At 37.0% G+C, this 21,862-nt stretch overlaps 1 protein-coding gene across 2 annotated transcripts in view; it reads right to left on the bottom strand.

Moving 5' to 3' along the window:
* Positions 1 to 7,005: 7,005 nt before the first annotated feature.
* LOC117173963 (neurotactin) overlaps positions 7,006 to 21,862 on the bottom strand; it is a 236,832-nt gene continuing 221,975 nt past the window's right edge. For both annotated transcript variants that reach the window (XM_033362612.1, XM_033362614.1), the window contains one exon: positions 7,006 to 11,434. In XM_033362612.1, coding sequence (XP_033218503.1) covers positions 11,047 to 11,434 — 388 coding nt within the window. In that variant the 3' untranslated portion in view covers positions 7,006 to 11,046. The remainder of the gene's footprint in view (positions 11,435 to 21,862) is intronic.

The raw sequence follows: 21,862 nt of genomic DNA, 5'->3' as shown, positions 1-21,862 counted from the left end.
TTGAAGTTGTTTCGAAATACCTTTTTAAATAGAACGAGAAAGTCGGAGCTTTCACTTAAGAACCACGTAAAGGCAAGCGACTCCGGACGTTCCATCTGAATAGTGCCATAAATAAGGGCAAATCAGAATAAAAATCATATAAATTTCTTTGATACTCGAGGAGGGAAAAAATAAGGCCTATACGTTTAAAATACAACGGCGCTACTTTCGTTGGCGAAATCTTCGCAAGCACCCTGAGTAGTGCTTAGCTTCGCAAGTGCTCGAGGAGTGCTGCTACCCTTTTTTAAGGAATTTTGAACCGTGCTTCACTTCGCTAGGAGCGTCGAACGGTGTTTTTGTTCGTCAAGCGCTGAACGGTGCTAGTCTTCGTACGGATCATCGATATCAACATGAAGTGGATTGTGAGTCATCCAATATTTGTCTAAGAAAGGATGTTTCTGTATCCAGAGACGGAAGGATTTGTCATTGCGACACAGGACAAGGTTGTCAGCACCAGGAGTTATCGCAAACACGTGTTACATCAAGACGTGGTTGACCGGTGCCGATGATTTGGAGATACCAACGAATCCATCGGGCACATTATTGATGGCTGTTGCGTGATGGCTCAGAGAGAATATACGCACAGGCAAAATGATGTAGCTGGCATTATACATCAACAACTTACCCTAAATCTAGGACTCTTGAAAAAATGGATGCCTTTTTATAGATACATTTCAATACCCGTTTTAGAAAGCGAAGGACACATCTTATATTGGGATGTTACTATCCAAACGGATCATTACATCCGGGCCAATCGACCTGACAGCGTGATGCGAGAAAAAAACCGAAATTTCAGTCAACCTACACAACCAAGATCCACAAGTATAGTGAGTAAAGGGATAAATTAAATACTATATGAGGAATATATAGAGCTCAGAAGGCGGCTTTATTAAACACCTGTCGTAGTGTAAGAAAATTTCTTGACCATCAGGAAGCGAGCGACTAAAGACCCGCGGAGTGGCAGATGGTAGCTCTAAAAAAGCATCCAGAGGTGACTGTTGTCACCTCCAACGCTCGTCGCCGCTCGTAATTGTATACTTACAACATCATCGCAGGAAGTTTCAAGCATCGTATTAAATTAACTCATAACACTCTTATTTCATCAGTCACTTGACTTAGTCCGTGGCTATGATGTATAACCGCGTTCAACCGAGTAAAAATTTAATAAAATAATAATAGTAATCACTATTATTAACGCAAGAATATCGTTTTAAATGGTCGGACCAACTCAGGAGGGACATCCTTACCTGTTGGCAAGAGAGCTCACCGGCGCGAAGAGGATACATCCAAAGGCTGCATGAACTTTGTGTTAGTATGCAGCCAGAATATGCTCATAAAACGTCACAGTATTTAAGAGACCAGGCATCCTTTTTACGCAAAGGGGGATATGAAGCTCTTTATCAAGAAGAAGAGAAAAATCCTCCAGAGAACATACTACTCGTTCCAGCAAGAACATCGTTGCAGATAGCCGATAATGCCAACATGAGAAATAGAAGATGAAAAATGTACCAAACATTTTTTCTCAGGATGGACAAATTAGCTAAAATACTACTCTTCATGATTTGCTCCGTGAAGATGTTGATCTCTGGAATCTGAACTGTGCAGTTTACGAAAAGGCGCACAAAGATTTGGTTTAAAACTCTAGCACACAATTGCATGGCTTACGGTGGCCTTTAAAGATACAAAATTTTGATGAAGAGGAAAATTTTTTTAACACCAAAAAGTAGAATCTCAGATACCCAGAATGTTTATCATGTCGAAAATTTCGATTTTCACATGGTAGGAAAAATAATGATTTAAACATTATTTTTAGCCATATAAATCACTTTACGTTTGCAATTTTAAAATTCTGAGTACAGATTCGAATTCAGCGACGTTATAAACCTCTATGATGGTGTTTCGCATGAATGTACATTTCTTTTTTCTGCATTATCAAATTTCAAATGTAAAGTCATTTATATGGCTAAAAATAATCTTTAAATAATTTTGTTTGCTACCTTGTGAAAATCGAAATATTCTACATGAAAAAAATTCTCTGTATTCCAGATTTTACTTTTTGGTGTTAAAAAACTTTTCCTCTTCACGAAAATTTTCTATCTTTAAAGGCCGTCGTAAGCCATGCAATTGTGTGCTAGAGTTTTCAACCAAACCTTTGTGAGGTGGTCTCCCTGCTTAGTGAAAATAGAATTAATGATACTTCAGTATGTCTGAGCAAGACTCGCGAGCTTTCACTCCAAAAGTTAGTGCACTTGTTTGAAACTTACGGACAGCAAATCACACGCCGAACAAGTATTAACTGTTGACAATCATGCAGAACTGGACGCAACAAATTAGAAATCTGTCAATAGCTAAAGAGCGCCTTGTAAGGCGAGTAAAGTGGATTCAGGAAAATTCCACCTTTTCTACTTAAGGGGAGCACTCTAATTAGAACCTTCAAAAAATCGATTTTTTGTTTTAATCGATAGCTATACTATCCTAGAAAATAATCCCGAAGTTTGAAGGTCGTACTGAGAATATTTTCTGAGTTATTATTCGAGGAACCGGAGCGCGGAGCCGCTGTAGGTGGCGCATTTGCCCAAAACATTTGCACTCGGGTCGAAAAATCGTCGAAATCGCCGCATTTATGGCTGCAGGGATGTTCAACGAAGGTCACAATGCGATTTTGGTGGTGATGCAACAGCTCGACTTGATAATTGGCCAGCGGTGCAAAATTTACGCCGAGAAGAGTGACGAGATGTTGTATCTCGTCACGACTTCCATGAGGAGTATGGGGGACTCCTCTATGGTGTTGGAATAGATGATTAAAACATCTTAGCCGTGAGATTTCATTAAAGATATTTTTTTCTGTCCAAAAACTTTAAACGTGTTTTTCTCGAAACCACTTTTTTTAAGTCGGTAATCACGATTGCGAGTAAACTATTGAACTTAGGAACTTCAATGAGGGCTCATTTTGTAGATTAAAGTCACCACTTGTACTTAAAACTTGGATATCATTTTAAAAAACTGTTTAAACAATTTTTCAGTCGTTAATAACAAAAAAAACGGTAAAAATCCGATTTTTTTGTTCTTGCACGAAATTGTTAATAAATTTTAATGTTTATTAACATTTACGAGTTTTAAGCACACACCACACCCCTTACCTTGTAATGGACTTCGCCACTCACTGGGCAAGTAGGACTTCTAGCAGGGGTTTTTTCGCTAAGAGTTCGCCTGGCGTCATCAAGCCGTCGCTCCGGTCTGCGGCCGGAGGATAGGTCTCGAGGATCGCCCGTCGATCGCCTTCCCGGAGGCATACGGCGTAGAGACATCTATATTTTATTTATTTTTTTTTACGTGAAATTATTACGACTTATTCTAAACTCGAGATGGGTCAGGTGTAGACAATAAGGATACCTGATATAACATCATAAACATTTATTCCTAAAACATGTGGTGTAAAGAAAGAAATAAATTCAGTGTACAAAAAATATAAACCATGAGATCTAGCGTGCATGTAACTATAAAGTCATTCCGATTACTAGACATTCATATATCATGATAATTTCGCTATCACACCTTTCATCACGACAACGGATCTAAACATACTATCCTAAACATAGAATTTTGATCGATAATGGGTTCTACATTACGCGATTTACATTACTAATTTGGTTCGTTCTCACAATCTTTGAGTATAATACCGTTTTCGGAACTTAAGTAGGGGTTACAATATTTTCTAATCTGAGGACTGCTTTCTATATAAACGGAGAATTGAGTCAATTTCCTCGATAGTTTCCGCGGCGGAGGGACTCTGGACGGGTGACGAGCCGGCACTGGGTCGCGGCGTATCTCTACTCACAGACCCGAGCGTATTAATCAGTAATTCGGGACTCGAACTTCCTTCACATATGGTTAGCTCCTGCATGTGCCGAGAAAGTGCATCCTGTTCAACATCAGGCAAGAATGCGAAGGTATCCGAATAAATCGACTGGCAGTCGCGGAAATCCGGAGAAGCAGCGATTCGCGAATTTTGGGCCTGCTGGCGTAAAGCAAGCCTATCCTGTGGTAAATCGAAGGTGGCTGGAGCTATCGGCGCGCGGCCCGGGTCCGATGGTATGGTACTGATCCAATACTACTACTTCCAATAAAAATCGAATCCTTTTCCGTGACGCGCCAATTCGTTCAGGAGAGGCAAGCAAATAAACAAACAAAATTGAGAAAACAAAAAAAAAGTACTCACTTGAAGTGGCGACAAAAAGTAAATGCCTCAACGGGCAGATAATAAAAAAAAGGGAATGGTTCCGATGGCAAGAATGGCTTACCCAGTGGGCCTGGATTATGCCGAGCTTTATTTTCGCCGCGAGAACCAGCCGTTCCAGTCGGGCTGGAAGATTGCAGGTTAACCGCCCCGAGAAGCTTTATATTATGCTGTCCCTACTTCCAGTTGCGCGGAGGAGGTGCTGGTTACCTTAGCGGGGTCTGGCGGTGGCTACGATTGGTGACGCTGTCTCACGTAGTTCGTGTACTCGGCGGGGTGGGGCTCGCTTGCCACGTTGAGTGCTGCCTGTACTGCCGCGCGCTCGGGCCTGTTTTACTTTAATATTAGTGACTAACATTATTTTTGACGTTTGCAGACTAAATGGCATGTTACAACCTATAAAATGATACGTGTTTCAAGTATTTCAGATGATTGGTCTGGGCTGTAGCCTGATTACTGCATTTTGGGAGCCCTTCAGAAGATGGCTTCCACAGCCGCCATTTTCCATATTTTTCATCAAGTAAAAATAAAATTTTTTAGTTCATAGATGTACCTAAATATATGCAAAAACCATAAAGCTGTCGTGTTGTTTTCTTATTTACAAAAAATTCCAAAAAACCCCAATTTTTCGAGGCTCTAATTAGAGTGCTCCCCTTAACCTTCTCGTCTTTTCAACAAAACGTCACGTGCCGTTAATAATCCGCCTAGTCGAGAAGAGATTCAAGCCTTCTAGGAACAAGTATATGGAGATACTCATAAGCTAGATGAAACCGCTTAATATATCGCATTGTGAAGAGGAGTGTCAAATAATTACTGCTGGTGAAGTTAAGAAAGTTATCACTAGAACTGAAAAATTTTCAGCGCCAGGGCCAGATAAAATCAACAACTTTTGATAGAAGAAGTTGACTTCTATGCACCAATATCTAGCTCGTATGTTTACTACTTGTTAAACGGACAACCCATCCCGCAGTGGCTAGTTGAAGGTTGCACGGTACTGATCCCTAAGACCAGAGATTTGTCAAGTCGAAAGAACTACTAGCCCATAGCTTGTTTAAACACCAGCTACAAGCTATTCACTGGCATCGTCTAACAGAGGATACTTATATCTATCGAGCCGATATGGGGTGAAATAGTTCAACAACGTGGATGTAAGAGAGGACTGGCTGGTTGCAGAGAGAACCTGTTAATAGACATGTGTTTTACTCAGGATTCCAACAGTTATCGACGCAATCTGTCCATGGCTTGCATTGACTACCGAAAGGTAATCGATAACACGAACCATGAGCAACTTATTAAGCTCCTTGAGTTCCTGAAGATACATCCAAAATAGTGAGATGTATGAAATAGCTTATGCTCTTCTGGCGGGCAAGATTCGTCATAATATCCAAAAAAGGACAAGTGACTTCAAGTTATGTCACATATAAGAGGGGGTCTTCCAAGGATACTCTGAAGTCCGATACTTTTCTGCTTCTCCCTCTTGCCTATATCTATTGTGCTCCGTGGTAAAAGGTCTGGATATCTATGTGGCCCGCCGAACATAAGAGAATTTAAGGGCAACCACCTTTTATGCATGGAAGATTTTAAACTCTTTGCTTCTTCAGAAGAGCACCTTGCAATCCTTGTGGCGGCAGTAAATAGGTACTCTGAAGCCATTGTCATGAGCTTTAGACAGGCCCTTGAAAAAGGTGTCGCAAAATTCTCAGAAAAATGTTGGCTTCCGAACTATCTGGGAAGCATAAGATCCAGGCGACCAATATTTTGACCGTTCCTATACTGCTTTGCACGTTTGGTGCAGTAGAATGGAACGTCGATGAGTTGAAGCTACTTTACCGAAGCACGCGCAATATGATGACAATCCATCGAAGTCATCATCTTAGATCTGTTGTACCTCGTATAGAACTCCTTCGAGATAAACGGGGCAGATGTTGGCTGAGCTTGGAGTGTCTTCATCGAAGTACGGTTCCAGCTACAATCTGCTCAGTTCTAAAAAGCACAGATTCTCTAATGCGACTCTTACACCAACATGAAATCGTCAACGTTGCGAAGTTTCTCTACCGAGCCGCAGATAGGGCAGCAGAGCAGCTTGGTCTCCCTATTGATTCCAGCGACACTACACATGGGCTAGTATCAGTAACATCTTTGGTGCTTAATAGTCGTGTACAGAAAGCAGGACTTATTTTTGCCTGTGAAGACGGCATTATAGAATCCTTAGTTTACTGTGAGCGCATAATAAATATACCTGTAGGCAATACCAACTGCCGAGCGTGCAAGCAAGAGTCAGAAACAATTGGACATTTTCTCAGTGAATGAACAAAGTTTGCACGCTTCTTGTACATAGAGACAATGCGGCTCTAAAAGTGTTATATTACCATCTTCGGCATTTCTGTCGCGTTGATCCAATGCCCGTCTTGTCATATGCCCAGAGGGAACTGGAGTCCGTTGTAGAGAATGATCAGTGTAAGATCAACTAGAATTTCTCGTTTTCCTCTGATCAACGCATCGGTGCTACAAAGCCTGATATTGTCCTCCAAGATACAAATACCAAGATAATTTACGTGATTCAATTCTCGGCACCAGCCGATGGAAATATCACGGCAAAGGAGGAAGAAAAGCGGGCGAAATATCAGGCTCTTTTTTTCGAGCTGAGCAGGCTATACCAAGGCTACAAAGTCCATCTTGTGGTTCTCATAGTTGGCTGCCTTGAGGTATAAAAGCTTCGTTTCTTAGCCAACTCAACAAAATCCCGGCCTGTCAGCCTCAAGCTCAGACGATCGCAAGTCAGATGTAAAAGGCTGTTCTTCTGGGATCACTGCATCTGGTCGGACGATAATTTTCCTCCTAAAACCGTAAAAAAATTGGTAACTCTAAAAAAATATCTAGAGGTGAAACCTTCTCATACATCTGTGCCGCTGCAGCGTAAGGTCATACGTGGCTAGAAATTGCACTCTAAGAGACAGGGGTTTGTGAATTATCTTGCGTAAGTTTCCCGTTCTTCTTTACCTTCTAGGATAGAATGAGCAGGAGTGGATGACGTACACGTTCCAGTTGCGTCGAGACTGGTTGCTTGAAGGAACCATTATCGTAGCTTCTGGAGCCTACAACTTCTCTCATAAACAGTAATGTATGGCCCGAGAGCTCTGGTTCTTGCAGTCATCCACGTTACATTGGGGTAACTCCCTAATGCAACGAATTATGAGGTTACGTCACCAGTATCGCGCAGTGTTACCCACAACAGGCCTTTCTCGGATGAAGGCTATGATTCAGAGGGAGTGGCAATAGAACCGAATCGAGGATACGGCCAGGAATGGCCCCGGACAAACGCAAGAACATGATTTTAAATGGCCGGGCCAACTAAGAAGGGACATCTTTAACTATTGGCAAGGAAGTTCACCGGCGCGAAGAGGACACATGCACAGGTTAAATAATGTTTGGGTCAATATGTACCCGAGATTTGCTCATAAAACGCCTCAGTATTTAAGAGATCAGGCATCTCTTTTATGTGAAGGGGGATATGAAGTTCTTTATCAAGGACAAAAGCAAGATCCTCCACCGAACAACCCCCTCGTTCCAGTAAGACTATCTTTGAAGATAGCCGATAATGACAACATGAGAACTAGAAGGACAAAAATCCACCAAAAAGACTTTCTCATCAACTGTGATATTTACGAGACAATAGAAGTAAGGATACTTCAGTACGTCTGAGTAAGACTCGCGAGCATATTGCACAACTTTAATTTAAAATTAAAGCGGCAAGACGGCATGCGCAATAATGTTCAGTATGTACATTCCGATCTGAAAGCTTTAGAAAAAATGTTCAAGCTTTCAATTGACCCCCGTCGAATTTACTCATAAGTCAGACTTGCTAGATCATTTTTGTAAGCGAATTCGTATTTAAAAACAACAAAATCCTATGAGTATCACCTGGAATTGTTAAAATGACTGATAAATAGTCTTATAATGTCGAACACTATTAATGAGGAAGAAGATATCAGTTACTCCAACATTTATTAGTAGTTTACTTTTACTTCCCACTCCGATATACGTTCATTAATATTGTTGAAAAAGAATTATGATATATTTTTTCAACTTTCTGTCTTAGTTACGTTTTTTCATACGCCATTTGTCCATCTCAGCGCAAGAAGATATTAAGTCCAAATTTTATTTTGTTTGTAACACCAATAGAACCTTTGTTTTCGTAGCTTTTATTAAAGAATTATGTTAAACGAAAGTCCAAAATTATGAAAGAAAAATCCGATATCTTTAAAAATTTATATATAGATGTAGGCGCACATTGAATCTTTCAATTAACAATAACTTGATAACAAAAAATTGTGACTGAAACACTTTTTGCACTGACCTCCTCAAATAAGTTATAATGATTGACTGATTTCAATAGAAAGATATAATAAAAAAGTCAAACCTTAAATTATATCGCACACGATTTATTTATAATTCACTGTTTACATCAAATGATTAATATTACCAAAATCTACTTGTTAAAATTCAGTCAGAATTAAAAAACATATAAACGGGTATCAGATCGTTTTCCTCACAAGCCTCTTTACTAAAATCGACACAGTTGCTAAACATCGATTAGAAAGCGGGTGCTTTTGCATGCATTTTATTACAGACAGGCAAGGCAATCGCGACGTGAAATAATACTAAGTGTATCTTAAAGAATGTAACAATTAAGAATACAATTGTAAATAAAACAAAGTAAAAAAAGGCTTCGAGTTCCCATTCAGTCATTTGTCGCATCATAACACGCTTCTATAGCTATGATAATTATGCCCTGAACTTAATTTATAAAAGTAAAGACGCCCCAATATTATAAACACAAATTTATCACAACATTGTGAAAATAAATTAATATCAATACTTGAGTATATCAATAGTTTACTACCCTAAATTTAGTAATATCATAAATAGCATTACTATCGAAATGTGGATTTGGAGAACAAACGTAACTCAAGGGACGATTATTCACTCAATTAGTACCAAAGCTAAATAATCCTCTTAATTCGCATTGATTCCTCACGAATTCCATTGAGTCCTGCGTTAACATCCACGTTAATACTAATTTTAGTAGCTTGGTGATACTAACTAGTACTTCATTTCAAACATGCTCTTGATTCCAGCAGATTCGCTCTACTGCAGTATCGATTCTTATTAAATTCATTTTATTTCAATTGATTTCACAGGATATCTTTGATCTGCAGCGCAATGTTACACTTGATTTAATACAGGGTTCTTGTACTAAAATTTCGATATTTTACAGGAAATGTGTGCGAGTTAATCTAATGTATTTTAACCTTGAAATCATAGTTGGTGTAGCCTAAACATAAACGGAAATAACTTGCACACATTTGGGATATCTGCTTCCTAATACAACTAATTGCAATTTCCATTTAAAAGCTTTCAATTCAGACATTCCACTACAATAAAGGTACAAAGCACTAAATTCTTTAGAACTACATTTGCAGTGTCATGTGTACTGTTCCTGTCAAATTTACTACCTAAACCTTAAAAATCTGTATTTTATAAATTATCGAAATTTTGTCTGGGGGCTTTTCATTTATTAAATTGAAATTGAATATAAGAAATCGAAAAAATCTATGTAAAATGCGTTCTTGTAAAATATTTAAGTCTTCGGTTTCGCAAGGCTTTGGAAGAAAAAGTAGGTGGTGAAGATGCATTTTCTACGGAAAAAATTGCTTTCTCCAAATTTATAAGTTAGTAAGTAAACTATAGTGTTGTTTAATCTCCGCTAAAGCTTCATTGATGTTGATCACGTGCCACATTAAGTGTACAGTTAGGCCAAATCCACTAGAGTCATATTGCCAAAAAAATTAATTTTATTATCTTTGAAGTCAGCGCGTTTTAGCGGAAAAGTTTTTATATATTAAATAGGGCCAAAATGTAATTCAAGAAGATGCTAAAAACATCAACATTTGAAAAGAGTTTAAATTCTAAGAATTTTGTCATAGAAAATGTTATACTTTCATTACATAGGCATCTCACTCGTTGAGAAAGTATTTACACACTAAACAAAGTTCTTCCACTGTGCAAGCTTTTTAAAATTGAGTGAAGAGCAGTGACGATGAAAGTATAAGATCTAGTCCGTGAGAATTGAGGAACTACTTTCTTGATGAACAAGGACTGATACAAAAAAATATCGGCATTATATTCACCAGCGATACAGTCACTCTTTTTTTAACAACGCTTCTGCTTTTTGAAGATCTAGCATTATATCGTATTTGGAACTATCTTCACTTTCGATGCTCGTGTGAGATTTGTATTTTGGATTTTGTAAAGAATCTATTCTACTATGACGGTGTCTTCCTATAGTAATATATTACAATTTGATTCACATTTATACATACACACATTGTTGTGATCATTTTGGCTCCCTCGGGTGGCAGATTATTGGGTACAGGTGGCCATATGGGATGACGTTCATGACGCCCACGAACAGCTCCACCCCCTATTCCGAATTCCGGTAAAGAATGAGTAAAATCATTCATTCCTTTCTTTTCCACTATTTCACACTGATCAGAAATTGAGTACACATGTATGTGTTTCGAGAATCGAAATTTAATCGAAGTTGCTTTTCAGGTAAAAGATATATTCGACGAGAGCAAATAATGAAACGTCAAGCTAATTTCCGTATCAGAGAGCTTTCAGGAATTTCTATGCTATGGTTATTCCACATTTACCTATCAATTAAGTTTTTTCATAACAAAAAAATGTACGGGTAATGACGGGTCGATTTAGTCTATCCTGCCGTATTTAGGGACGACATTATTTTTAATCCAAAAATCACAATTTGGATAATCCTTCTCGGTATGCACGTCCTGGTCGACGATAAGAACTCTCTTGGCACCTCTTGGATCTGATTGAATGACTTCACCGAACCAAACAAAACGGTTGAATAATTTTTGCATGGCATCTATGTGCCTCTTTTCTTCAACCGTTCGGGGAGTATAAGAGCCTAAAATTGCTACCGCATCGCTGTCTGGATCGGCAAGAACTCCTCGGGGCATGGTTCGCACGTAGAACGGAATGTTTATCTTCCAATTAGCAATGGTCAGAAGAGGACACACTACCCTAATATCTGAGATCATTGTTGCCAGTCCTTTTAAAGTTGAGTTATAACGCCTGAAAAATATAATAAATTTATTAAGATCAATCATATTTTAGCAGAAGTTTAATATATTTTATAGGATACATAAATCCATTTTTTAAACGTCTTTCTGACAAATTTATTTTAGGAAAATATTAGCACGAAGTTTCGAAGCCAGTACGGTTTTCTCACAAAGTGTCAATTGAAGCCTTCTCTACAATAGTACATTAAGTCGTTGCTCAGTTGTTACTTTAGGTCCATGTCAAATATAAGAGAACAAGTGACTTCTGCCTAACGACATAATGCACTAAAGAAGAGCAGGCTTATATTTTATCTACAATGAATTACAATAATTCTATGTTTAAATTGGTGAAATTATTCATAAATAAGTGGTTACATTATGTAACGATGTTTCACTATAAATAGCACTAATTTACAACATGGTATAGTTGTTGGAGGTAAAAATCATGATCTTGTAGATAAGTGTCAGGATATTTTGATGCGTGTTTTTAAACTTCCGATGGGCGCGACTTTGAAACTTACACGAGCGAGCGGGTAGTAACACTGAGTGCTGCCTCCAGAAAATCGGCTTCCCCGCTCTTGAAGTAGCCCTTTTTTCAAGCTAAAGTAGGTAAAATCATTAGGAACAACACTCATTATCGAACTGAATTATATATTTGTGTATTTAACATATTAAAACGAAAAAACTGAAAAAAATCCTTAAAGGCCATCTCCTTGTTTAACATGCAGTTGAGTAAGTAGCGCAGTATTGCCAACTGCAGGTACTGAACCTCTCCACCCGAGTTAAAAACCCCTAATCCTATTTATCACTTAAATGTTGACGTGGCAGCAATGAGTGCTGCCACGTGCCCACCGGAAGGTTAAATTAGATTTCAAATATCACTTGATTTTGACCAAAGATACTAAAGTTATTAAATTATTCTAAAAAACTATAACAACAAAAATGAAAAAATTCCCAAACAACGATTCGAAAAAATTTAAATTTGGATAAACTGTTATCGACATATCGTGAAAAATCTTCATCCCTATTTCCGTATTATTCAAATTTCAGTTACAAGAATTAGTTACAGTAGGGATTTTTTTGACACTGATATCGAATCTAAGGTCAGATTTAAAAAATTATAAATGGCTGATTCAATATGGTAAACCATTTAAGCGTCATTCACAGCATATGTGCTCTATTTTGCATTATTCCTAACATAAAGAATGATACTTTGACGGACACCCATCTCCCAGAAAGTATCATGTATTTTGTGAATGACCCCTTATATCCAAATTTATAAATATCAAGAAACTTAATATTTATAACTTAAAATTAATAACCTGGGAATTTTTTGGGGGTTCTTGATGACGAATCTGAAGTCATATTCACAAAATTCCAATTGGCTGAGCTAATATGATAGACCATGTGTAAAGAACTATTTTTATTTTCATGACATAAAAAAAGCTAAATAATATTTTTCACTTTTTATATTTTCATATTTGGCACATGAAATTTTTCGTGAAGTTTTGATATGTTATTGTAGTTTTTCAAGATTATTTCGAGAATTGTCGTAGCTTTTGTAAAAAACCGACAATATAATTTATATGAAATTGAGTTACAAATACATATCTATTAAACTACAGGAGATGAAAACAAATGGATGTTAGATTCGCGTACAGCATGAAAAAATGCTTTGGAAATGATGTATCTATCGTATTCAATGGGAACATCGATCATTTTTGTTGACCAGTGTAATTTTTGTTATTTTTAGTGGATAAAGAGATATTAATCTAGTAACTGTGTTTATTATAATCACTAGTTGGACGAATGAAGCGACATGTAAAGAAAGTTTAAACGATCAAAGTATCGAACGCACAAGTGTAGTAACATAATCAAAAAATAAATCGATATTCAAATATAACTACCAGGAAATAAAACACTATTGATGATTCACGTGAATGCTCGCTGAAAAAGGATATTAAGAATTCCAAACAGCACTCTCAATAGTTTTAAGTAGGTTAGCGAAATTTTGATTTAAAAAAAAAATGGAAACGGTTGATGACCCCAAATGAAACTTCGAAAACCGAACTTTTTGGGAAAAAACGACGGAATTAAAAAAAAATTAAATTTTTTAAGTTTTTCGTTCACAAGCTCTGTATTGAAATATACTAATAATTTTTTTCCAGATGAGCTGTTCCAGAGTTAGCATGCTCACCGCAAGTGATGATACAAAAAAAAAAGTTTTTTTGGGGGACAACGGCCATATTTCCCCCAGCTGTCAAGATATTCTTATTAAATAATTCATATAAACTACCTTTATAGAACAACCTTCATTTATCCATTGTTTTCTTTTTTTGTACATATCCCGTACATATCCCGTGCCAATATGAATTCCTATATCTCACTGTAATGCGTTATTCTCTCCTAGAAATGTATCCCTGATAGTTCCAATGAGCACTATTTTCTTCAGTGCATACTTTAAGCAAGGTTCTTTATAGCTAAGACTTTCAATTATTAAAAATTAACAGTTATGCCCGGTACATGTCCGAAACAGCACAAGACTGATGATTCTTGACATAAATTGTACTTAAGGGCATGTGATACTTACAGTTTCCCCGGCTTTTTTTCCACAAAAATGAAAATTTTTAAAAACTGAATTCGGAGATGCTATAAAATATCATAACGGACGTCTCCGGACTCTTTTTTGAGGGATAATAACAAAAAAAATTTATTGTGCTAAATAAAAATTTTATGCATATGCATTATTTTGAGGTTACATTGTTTTTCATCTCTGCCTTTCCGATAATCTGGAAATTATTTATCAAATAAACTTTTTTGATTGCCTGCAAACAAGGTTAGTTCCGGGAGATTAGTTACTATGTTTATTTGTAAGTCCAAAGTTTTCGGCCAAAAATATTCTATAATATATAAGCCGGGGGAATCTAACACTGAAAAAATCGATACTATTTCCTAAGCGCTATGCAAATTAATCACATTTTGCTAAATTAAAACTTTTTTGAATTAACCCACAAAAAAGTATGTGGGGACGTCCGTTAGCATGTTCGCTATCATTCCCCAAATTTTTAAGACAAAATATTTATTATTCTAGAAAAAAAGTCGGGAGAACCTAAAACTGGTAAAATCGACAATTTTTAAAGTATCACATGCCCTTAATCACGCAGTTAACATAGCTGAATTTGATTGGACGACAGGTTAGACAGAAGCAATTATCGAAGCCTGCAAAAATAGTAAATTACAGAGCAATGCAAATAACTTCACACTTGATCAACGATAGAAAAAGCACCACGTTTATCTCCGTTAATTCTTCATTTCTCAATGTTGAAATACAGAGGAAATGAAATCACCGAATTACACTACTCGATTAGTTCAATTGTACTATACAGAATGCCATGGAACTCCCTTGTGCTTCGCTGTGTCTCTAAATGCTTTCTTAGTTTATTTTAATTTCTCTCATCATATTCTCTTTGTCGGTAAAGAAAATTTTTCAAAATGTTCACATGAGCATTTTGGGGATAAGTCGCGGGATTTCGGGATTCCAGGAACTAGTAGATCGACTTTCTTATCTGAAATAAACTCGAAAGGATTATCATGCGTTTGAATAACTTTTTAAAAGATAATATAAAAGCTGTTTAATTAAATTGTTACTACGAAATGCATTCTTTTGAAATCAATGTGATTTTTCGAATGACTTGTTTGCAAGGAAATTAATTTTTTCTCGACTTAATTAGTCGTAGTGATTACCTTTTATGTTTACTAATAAAGAAACCTACCACACCTTGTAAATTTTTCTGATACGCATTAAACTTAAATAGGGTAAAACTAGTTGCAATTTAATGATTTTAAATTATTGATTTCAATTTAATGTTTAAAATTTAATCGATTTGCATCTAGTTTAAAAATCTAAGAATTTAAAATAACTTACTGACATAGGATTTTTATACGGCTGGCGCCTACGACAAGTAAAAAGATCAAATAATTTTCAATGACACGCCGTGGGACCAAACCTGGTCATATGTTCCAATTTGTTTACGTCAAGCCCTATTACACATTTTTCCTGTCCCACCTTTGGTGAATAACTCTCTTCAGTTTCACTTTGCTAAGACGTCCTGGTCCTTTCTTCTACAGAATTGTTTAAATTTTAGGATTGATCTGCCTAATATCATTCAATACTGGCCCTTGATCTTCAGCAGGTTTTTCTTTTTTTCGCCTGAAGTTCTTTATCATGTCCTTCAGCATCATATTTTTAAAGTTCTTTAGCTTGAGCTTCCACTTTATTTCGTTCTATAGCTGGGATTTCTGATTCGATCAACTCCTAAATGTCGTTATTCTTATTTTCAATCATCTCGGCTTTTGAAGATTTTCATTATTTTCGGATTCCACAGGCGATAAACCTGAGTGTCAGAGGCATTTCTAACGAAGATGTATTTTCTTGGTTGCAAACGAAATTTTCTTTAGCACTTCGTCTTAATATGACCGTAAGCTGCACACTTAACAGCTTTGAGATGAGCTATGTTAGGCAAGCTATGTTAGGCTATCTTCCTACCTATGTTTCGAAAGGCAACACATTTTCCGAAGCTCTCGTTAGACAACGATTTATAACACAGGCCTGCAAGGTTTTTTTGTTAAAGATGTGGTAGCGGTTTTCTATGCAATTTTTTGCACTGAAACCGAATTTGACCATAGAATGTGCCTAGCAGGTCAATCTTTCAGATAAACGGGGTAAAAGCGGACAAAAATGGCAGTTTTTACCGTTTTGGGCACTTTGTAGCAATAGCACATAAAAAAACCCACACATGCTTACTAATGTTATAGAAAGTACTACTCTACACCTACAAAATGCACTTTCGATCGTCCCGAATGAATTTTTTTCGAAAGATATGGCAATTTCAATTTTTGCACTTTTGCGAATGCACATCTATATGATACAAATGCATTCCTGTGCAAGATTATTTATTTTAAGGTTAAATAGTGGTTTTCGATGTAATTTTTTGCACTAAAACCGAATCTGGCCTCAAATTTTGCTTATCAGGTCAAGTTTTTGAGATAAATGGGGTAAAAGAGGAAACAAATGACCATAACCTTAAACCCATAACCTTAAAGACTGAACACAGGACTGGCAAACTTTATGAGGAAGCCAATTTTTATCCTAGTATTGTATGTGTATGTTAAAGTAATTTGAATACGATTTTTTTAACAAAATCAGTTATTGAAAGACTTTGCTTTACAAGCATACTATATATTTCCCACAGATGTAGCAAAACCTATCAGGGCTATTTGTGCAAGATTTGCTAGACATTGTAAATAAAAAAGTTGAAATCCAGATAATAATGTATGAACAATATTTTAAAATATGAAACTCAAAATCCTGCTGAAATTTATCAATAGTTTAGCGAATTACCGCTGTATAGCTCGGACATACCTACTTCCTGAGGAGTTGGCTTTGACTGACGTTTTTATGTATAAATAGTGCATAGAATAAATGAAAAAATTTTTTTTAGATGTATTTCAAGAGTGTGTTTATTAGGCCTAACAAACCTTAAATCGATATCATCATCAATAATCTCAGAAAAATTTCACAAAAACACCTTTCTTTTCGAGCATTTTAAAGTAGAATACTGCGTTAACACTCACAAACAACCATGAATGGCTCAGGGCTATTTTGTCAGATTTCCTAGAAATCACTCAGAGAAAACGTTGTCTTGAAACAAAAGCATCGTCCTCTAGCCTGTTTTGTTTAGAACCACGTGGAAATTGTTCTTACACACACAGAATTATTTAACTGCAAGATTACGTGAATTTTGTCGCAAAAGGATAATATTTTCTGCAAAAAGATTCTTTATGTGACAAATGAAAATCCTCTCAACATTAAATTTAAGAGGAACTTCTACTCATGACAAAAAGCATCCTTTCGACACAGGAGGAAATTTCTCTGCGTGATGGTAAATGAAAAAGTAAAAACCCAGATAAAAATATACAAACCATATTTTAAAATATATTGCTCAAAACTGTGCTAGAATTTATCAACTGATCAGGGAATAATCACAACAAACCATAAATGACTGAGGACTATTTATGTAAGATTTGCTAAGGTCTAAATTTAGGTAAGGATATATGAACAATATTTTAAAACATGTTACTCAACACCCTTCTGAAATCTCTAAACTGACTAGGAAAATAACTTACAAAAAAACAAAAATGATTCATAAGGGAGTCGAATGTTTGAGGAATGTTCTATTGTATTATCCAAACACATTGTAATTATAGTTTTTTTACTTCTAAGCAGCAAAATGCGAAAGCTTGATTCTGCAAAATAACACTGCCACACAGTAGAACTGCGGTAAATCACACTTATGGCCACGCCTAACGACCGTGAGATGGGTGGTCACAGGGCACGGTGAGATCACAACGACAGGACGGTAATACCCTCGTGTGTCTTGAGGACACGAAGCCATCCAAGGATGTCAGCTTCCTCCATCAATCTGGCAAGTGCCTTGGCATATTTTTGGCACGCTGATATGGCTTTAAGGGGGTAGGGTACCTTGGAGGCAAAAAGAATCGAATTTTTGTACTTTACATTTTCTAAAAGTATAACATTTCAAAAGTAATTTTTTTCACTCGTTTTCTAGTTTTACAACTTTAAACACATTTTTCTCGAAATCCCGTTTTCAAAATGGACCCGCGATTTCTCAAAAACGGTTTATACAATTTTTACCAAATTTGAACCATTCATTCTAGATATCATTCCACGTGGATTGAACGATAGTTTTTTATATTATTTTTTTATTAGACTAAAAACAAGCTTTTTTACCGAAAAAATCAAATTCTGAATTTCAAAGTCCGCCATTTTGTAAAAAATTATTATTTTTAACTTTACGATCGTTCAAAACTTTTCTACGACTGTTTATTAAAAAATGCCGTTCAACTTTTTGATTTAAGATAATCCAGTGCTGTGGCATTAGGGGCCCCGCTTTGCGCCTTTTTTTCTAAGACTCTCCAGAGAATGACTCCCATTTAAAGTCTTGATACCTCGTCTCTTTATCCTTCTCCTTAGCCGTGGTATTGTAGTCGGCTGGAGCCGAGACTTGTATCACGAATATAGTGCGTTCCTCGAAGTCTTGGGGAAACTATGTCAGGCCTCGAATGTGCAACGGGGACTGCTGTCGAAAACTGTGGTTCCAGAAAATTTGGTACTCTTCGTTTTGTACAATTGACTCTATATCCCTTGGAGCGTTCGACAGGGCAGGTCGCGGTCAATACCGTAAGTGCGAAAAAGATCGTAATAAGGCAATCTTAGGGCCGCATTATGTCTGTGGAGATACGTAGTTCTCAGTTGGGTGGGCAACCCAGATGGTATGTGTTCTAGCTACTCAGAGTGTGCATGCCACCCTCTGCATCTATCGCTGGTAACTTCTTGACGTAAAATGCGGTCGCGGTATACTAAGGTGGAAATTCCACCGTCCTGGCACGCGAAAATAAAACCTTCTGTGCCTGAATTAAGCCCTGATGATTTGAGAAGAGCGAAAGTTTGCTCTTTTGAGAAGTTCTGTTCTTCTATATTTCTGTAAAAGTTTCCATGCATTTTCTCGTCAATTAACTCATGGCGGAATTTTTCAACCTCTGCTTTCTTTACTTTAGTTCTTCAAAAAGAAGCATCTAGATGGAGTAATGCACTTTCCTCACCTCTGATATTAAAATTCAGGCCAAGGGTCTCGACTGCCTGCTCTTATACTTTGTAAAGAAACGCTCCTTTGCTAATCATCTCGTGGTTCCTGATCATTTTTAGGAGAGGATTTCTACCATTTGCAACTATGTAAGCTTTACTTAGAACAATTCGATTAAAAGACATTGGAGATTCAGAAGTCTGCATCCGCCTTGATGGCGTGAAATGTATACTCGCGGAACAGACGAATTGATATGCAAGAGCGTAAGAATATGTATGATCTTACATATGGCGATGTCAAAGGCCGTAAGCTCGTGCTTCGACCACTGAATTACCCTAAACGATTAGAGTGAAACCGCCACGGAAGCATGATAGTCGCAGATACCTTGCTAAGCACTGACAGAGTTGAAGACCAAATGTTCCGAACAAGATGCTTGTATCTGCTTCAGAGAGACTCCTTCAAAGATGTTGCGTCCTGAATGCGGCTTTGAGGCCCGCCCAGTTATGTATAGGTCTCTCCAGTGTTAAGTTGTCTATTAACACGCATACCCACAAGCTCAAAGTGCTCGGTAACACCCATGATTTTTCGTTTCGTAAGATGAATTTTGTCACATTCGTCCAATTTAAAGGCCATAACAATCTCTCCTGTGCACTTCTTGACGATCTTTAAAGCAGCCTGAAGTTTGCTTTAATTAGAAACATAGATCTTTAGGTCATTCATATATAATAGATGAGTGAACTTATGGTCGCGATGATTAGTGTCGCCACAAAGGTATCTAGGAGAATTTCATAGTGCGAGAGATAAAGGCAGAATTAAGAGAAAAAAAACAGAGGACTCGTGATGTCACCCTAAAAGATGCCCCTATGAAAGGTGCCGTTGTTCGTTATCACTTAATATTTTCCAGATAAGACAGTAAATCTAGTTTTCGAAAGGGGCATCAATCTCTATGCATCTCACTATATGTCGAGGAACTTCCAAGCTTTGCAAGAGACAGACGATAAGTCTATGAGAGGTTAAATATTTAACTTTTGGGCAGCCAATCCAGGCCATAGACAGAATGCGTTGATGGGCTGCTGCTTATGTGCAGACACACCTGTAAAATAGCAGGTTCTCCCGGCATCCTGCTACACCTTTTTTTAAGTCTAGTTATTCGTACATCTCTCATCTCACAGGCTCAATTCTTGGAACAATAATGTTGTTTAGGACCGCTGTAAAGATCTTATATAGACAGTTTAAACAAGTTATTGGCCTGTAATTCTCTGGTTTGGAAAAGTTGCCTTTTTTGGTAGGAGTATAGTGCGTTCTAACACCAGGCATTGTGGAATGGGCCCTGCAGCGGAAAAGTTCTTCAAACACCTAAGTGCTTTTGTCTCCTCTTTAGCATTGATTGATGGACATTCCTCTTCAGATGTTATAAGTTTATCGCAACATTCCTTGAAGCGGACGGGTCAACAAGAAACTTTTAATTCTCCCTAATCTATCTCTCCCTCTTCTATATTCTCTCCCTTGCGTGAGATAACATACGTATTTTGTCAACAATATGTTGCTTAATTCTCAGCAGGTTTGACTTGATGGCTGTGGGATTGAAGGTCCTCAGTACTTGGGCGAACTTTCGAACGCTTTCCGAGAACGGTCTACCAGATGCTATGTAGCCGATCACACACTGAAAACGAGACGCCTTCTGTCTTGCCCATCCAATCTTTTTGCTCAGTTGATGCATGCGTTTTTTGATCGTTTGATCCATCGTCCGTTTTAGCCTTCGATTTGAATCAGCCACAGCTCTCGCATCACCATAAACTGAACAATTGATGGTCGAGAGCTCGGACCTCTCCGAGATATCGGCATAGAGGGCGACATCCATTTCAGCCAGATCTTGGGGCTTAGGAGGAACCTGTTCATACAGTGATTGAGGAAGTGCTCCGCGCACATATCCAGTATTTAAGAAGGCTTGGGCGTTTGGTGTCGTACGAAGTTAGGAGTAACGTGTGAGATCGTTTTATATGAATGCTTATTGAAACTTATTTTTTAGATAATTATACGTATTACAGCCCCATTATTAATTTTATAAACAAATGCCCACTGTGGACATTTAAAGGCAGAAAGAAATCGGGTTTTCTCTTAATTTGCCTCAAATTATGTCGCCAGTGATGTTCAGTGATAAAAAATTATCATCCCATATTTTCTATTAATTTTATAAACAAATTATATAAACAAATGCCTAGGGGGACATTTAAAGGTAGAAAGAAATCGTTTTTTCTCCTAATTTCCCTCAAATTATGTCGCTAGTGCTGTTTAATTATGGAAAATTATCATCTGATATTTTTACTAATTTTATAAGCAAATCATATAAAGAAATTTATAACTTGGTCATTTAGAGGTCGAAAAAAATCCGTTTTATCCTATTTCTCCTCAAATGATGTCGCCAGTAAGGTTTAGTACATTTTTTTGTATAACTTGTTTATAAAATTAATAAAAAATATCAAATGATAATTTCTTACAACTAAACGTCATTGGTGACATAATTTGAAGAAAATTAGGAGAAAAAACTATTTCTTACTGCTTTTATACGTCCACACTGGGCATTTGTTTATATAATTTTTTTTTAATTTATAAAAAATATCAGATGACAATTTTCTATCACCAATTACCACTGGCGAAATAATTTGAGGAAAATTACGAAAGGAAGCGACTTCTTTCTGCCTTTAAATGTTCACTCTAGAAATTTGTTTATGAAATTAATAAAACATATCGGATGATAATTTTCCATCAGTAAATTT

This window comes from Belonocnema kinseyi, chromosome 5, assembly GCF_010883055.1.
Source record: "Belonocnema kinseyi isolate 2016_QV_RU_SX_M_011 chromosome 5, B_treatae_v1, whole genome shotgun sequence".
Classification (NCBI taxonomy): Eukaryota; Metazoa; Arthropoda; class Insecta; order Hymenoptera; family Cynipidae; genus Belonocnema; species Belonocnema kinseyi.
The sequence above is the reverse complement of the archived record's forward strand: the minus strand, read 5'-3'. Positions and strand labels throughout refer to the sequence as shown.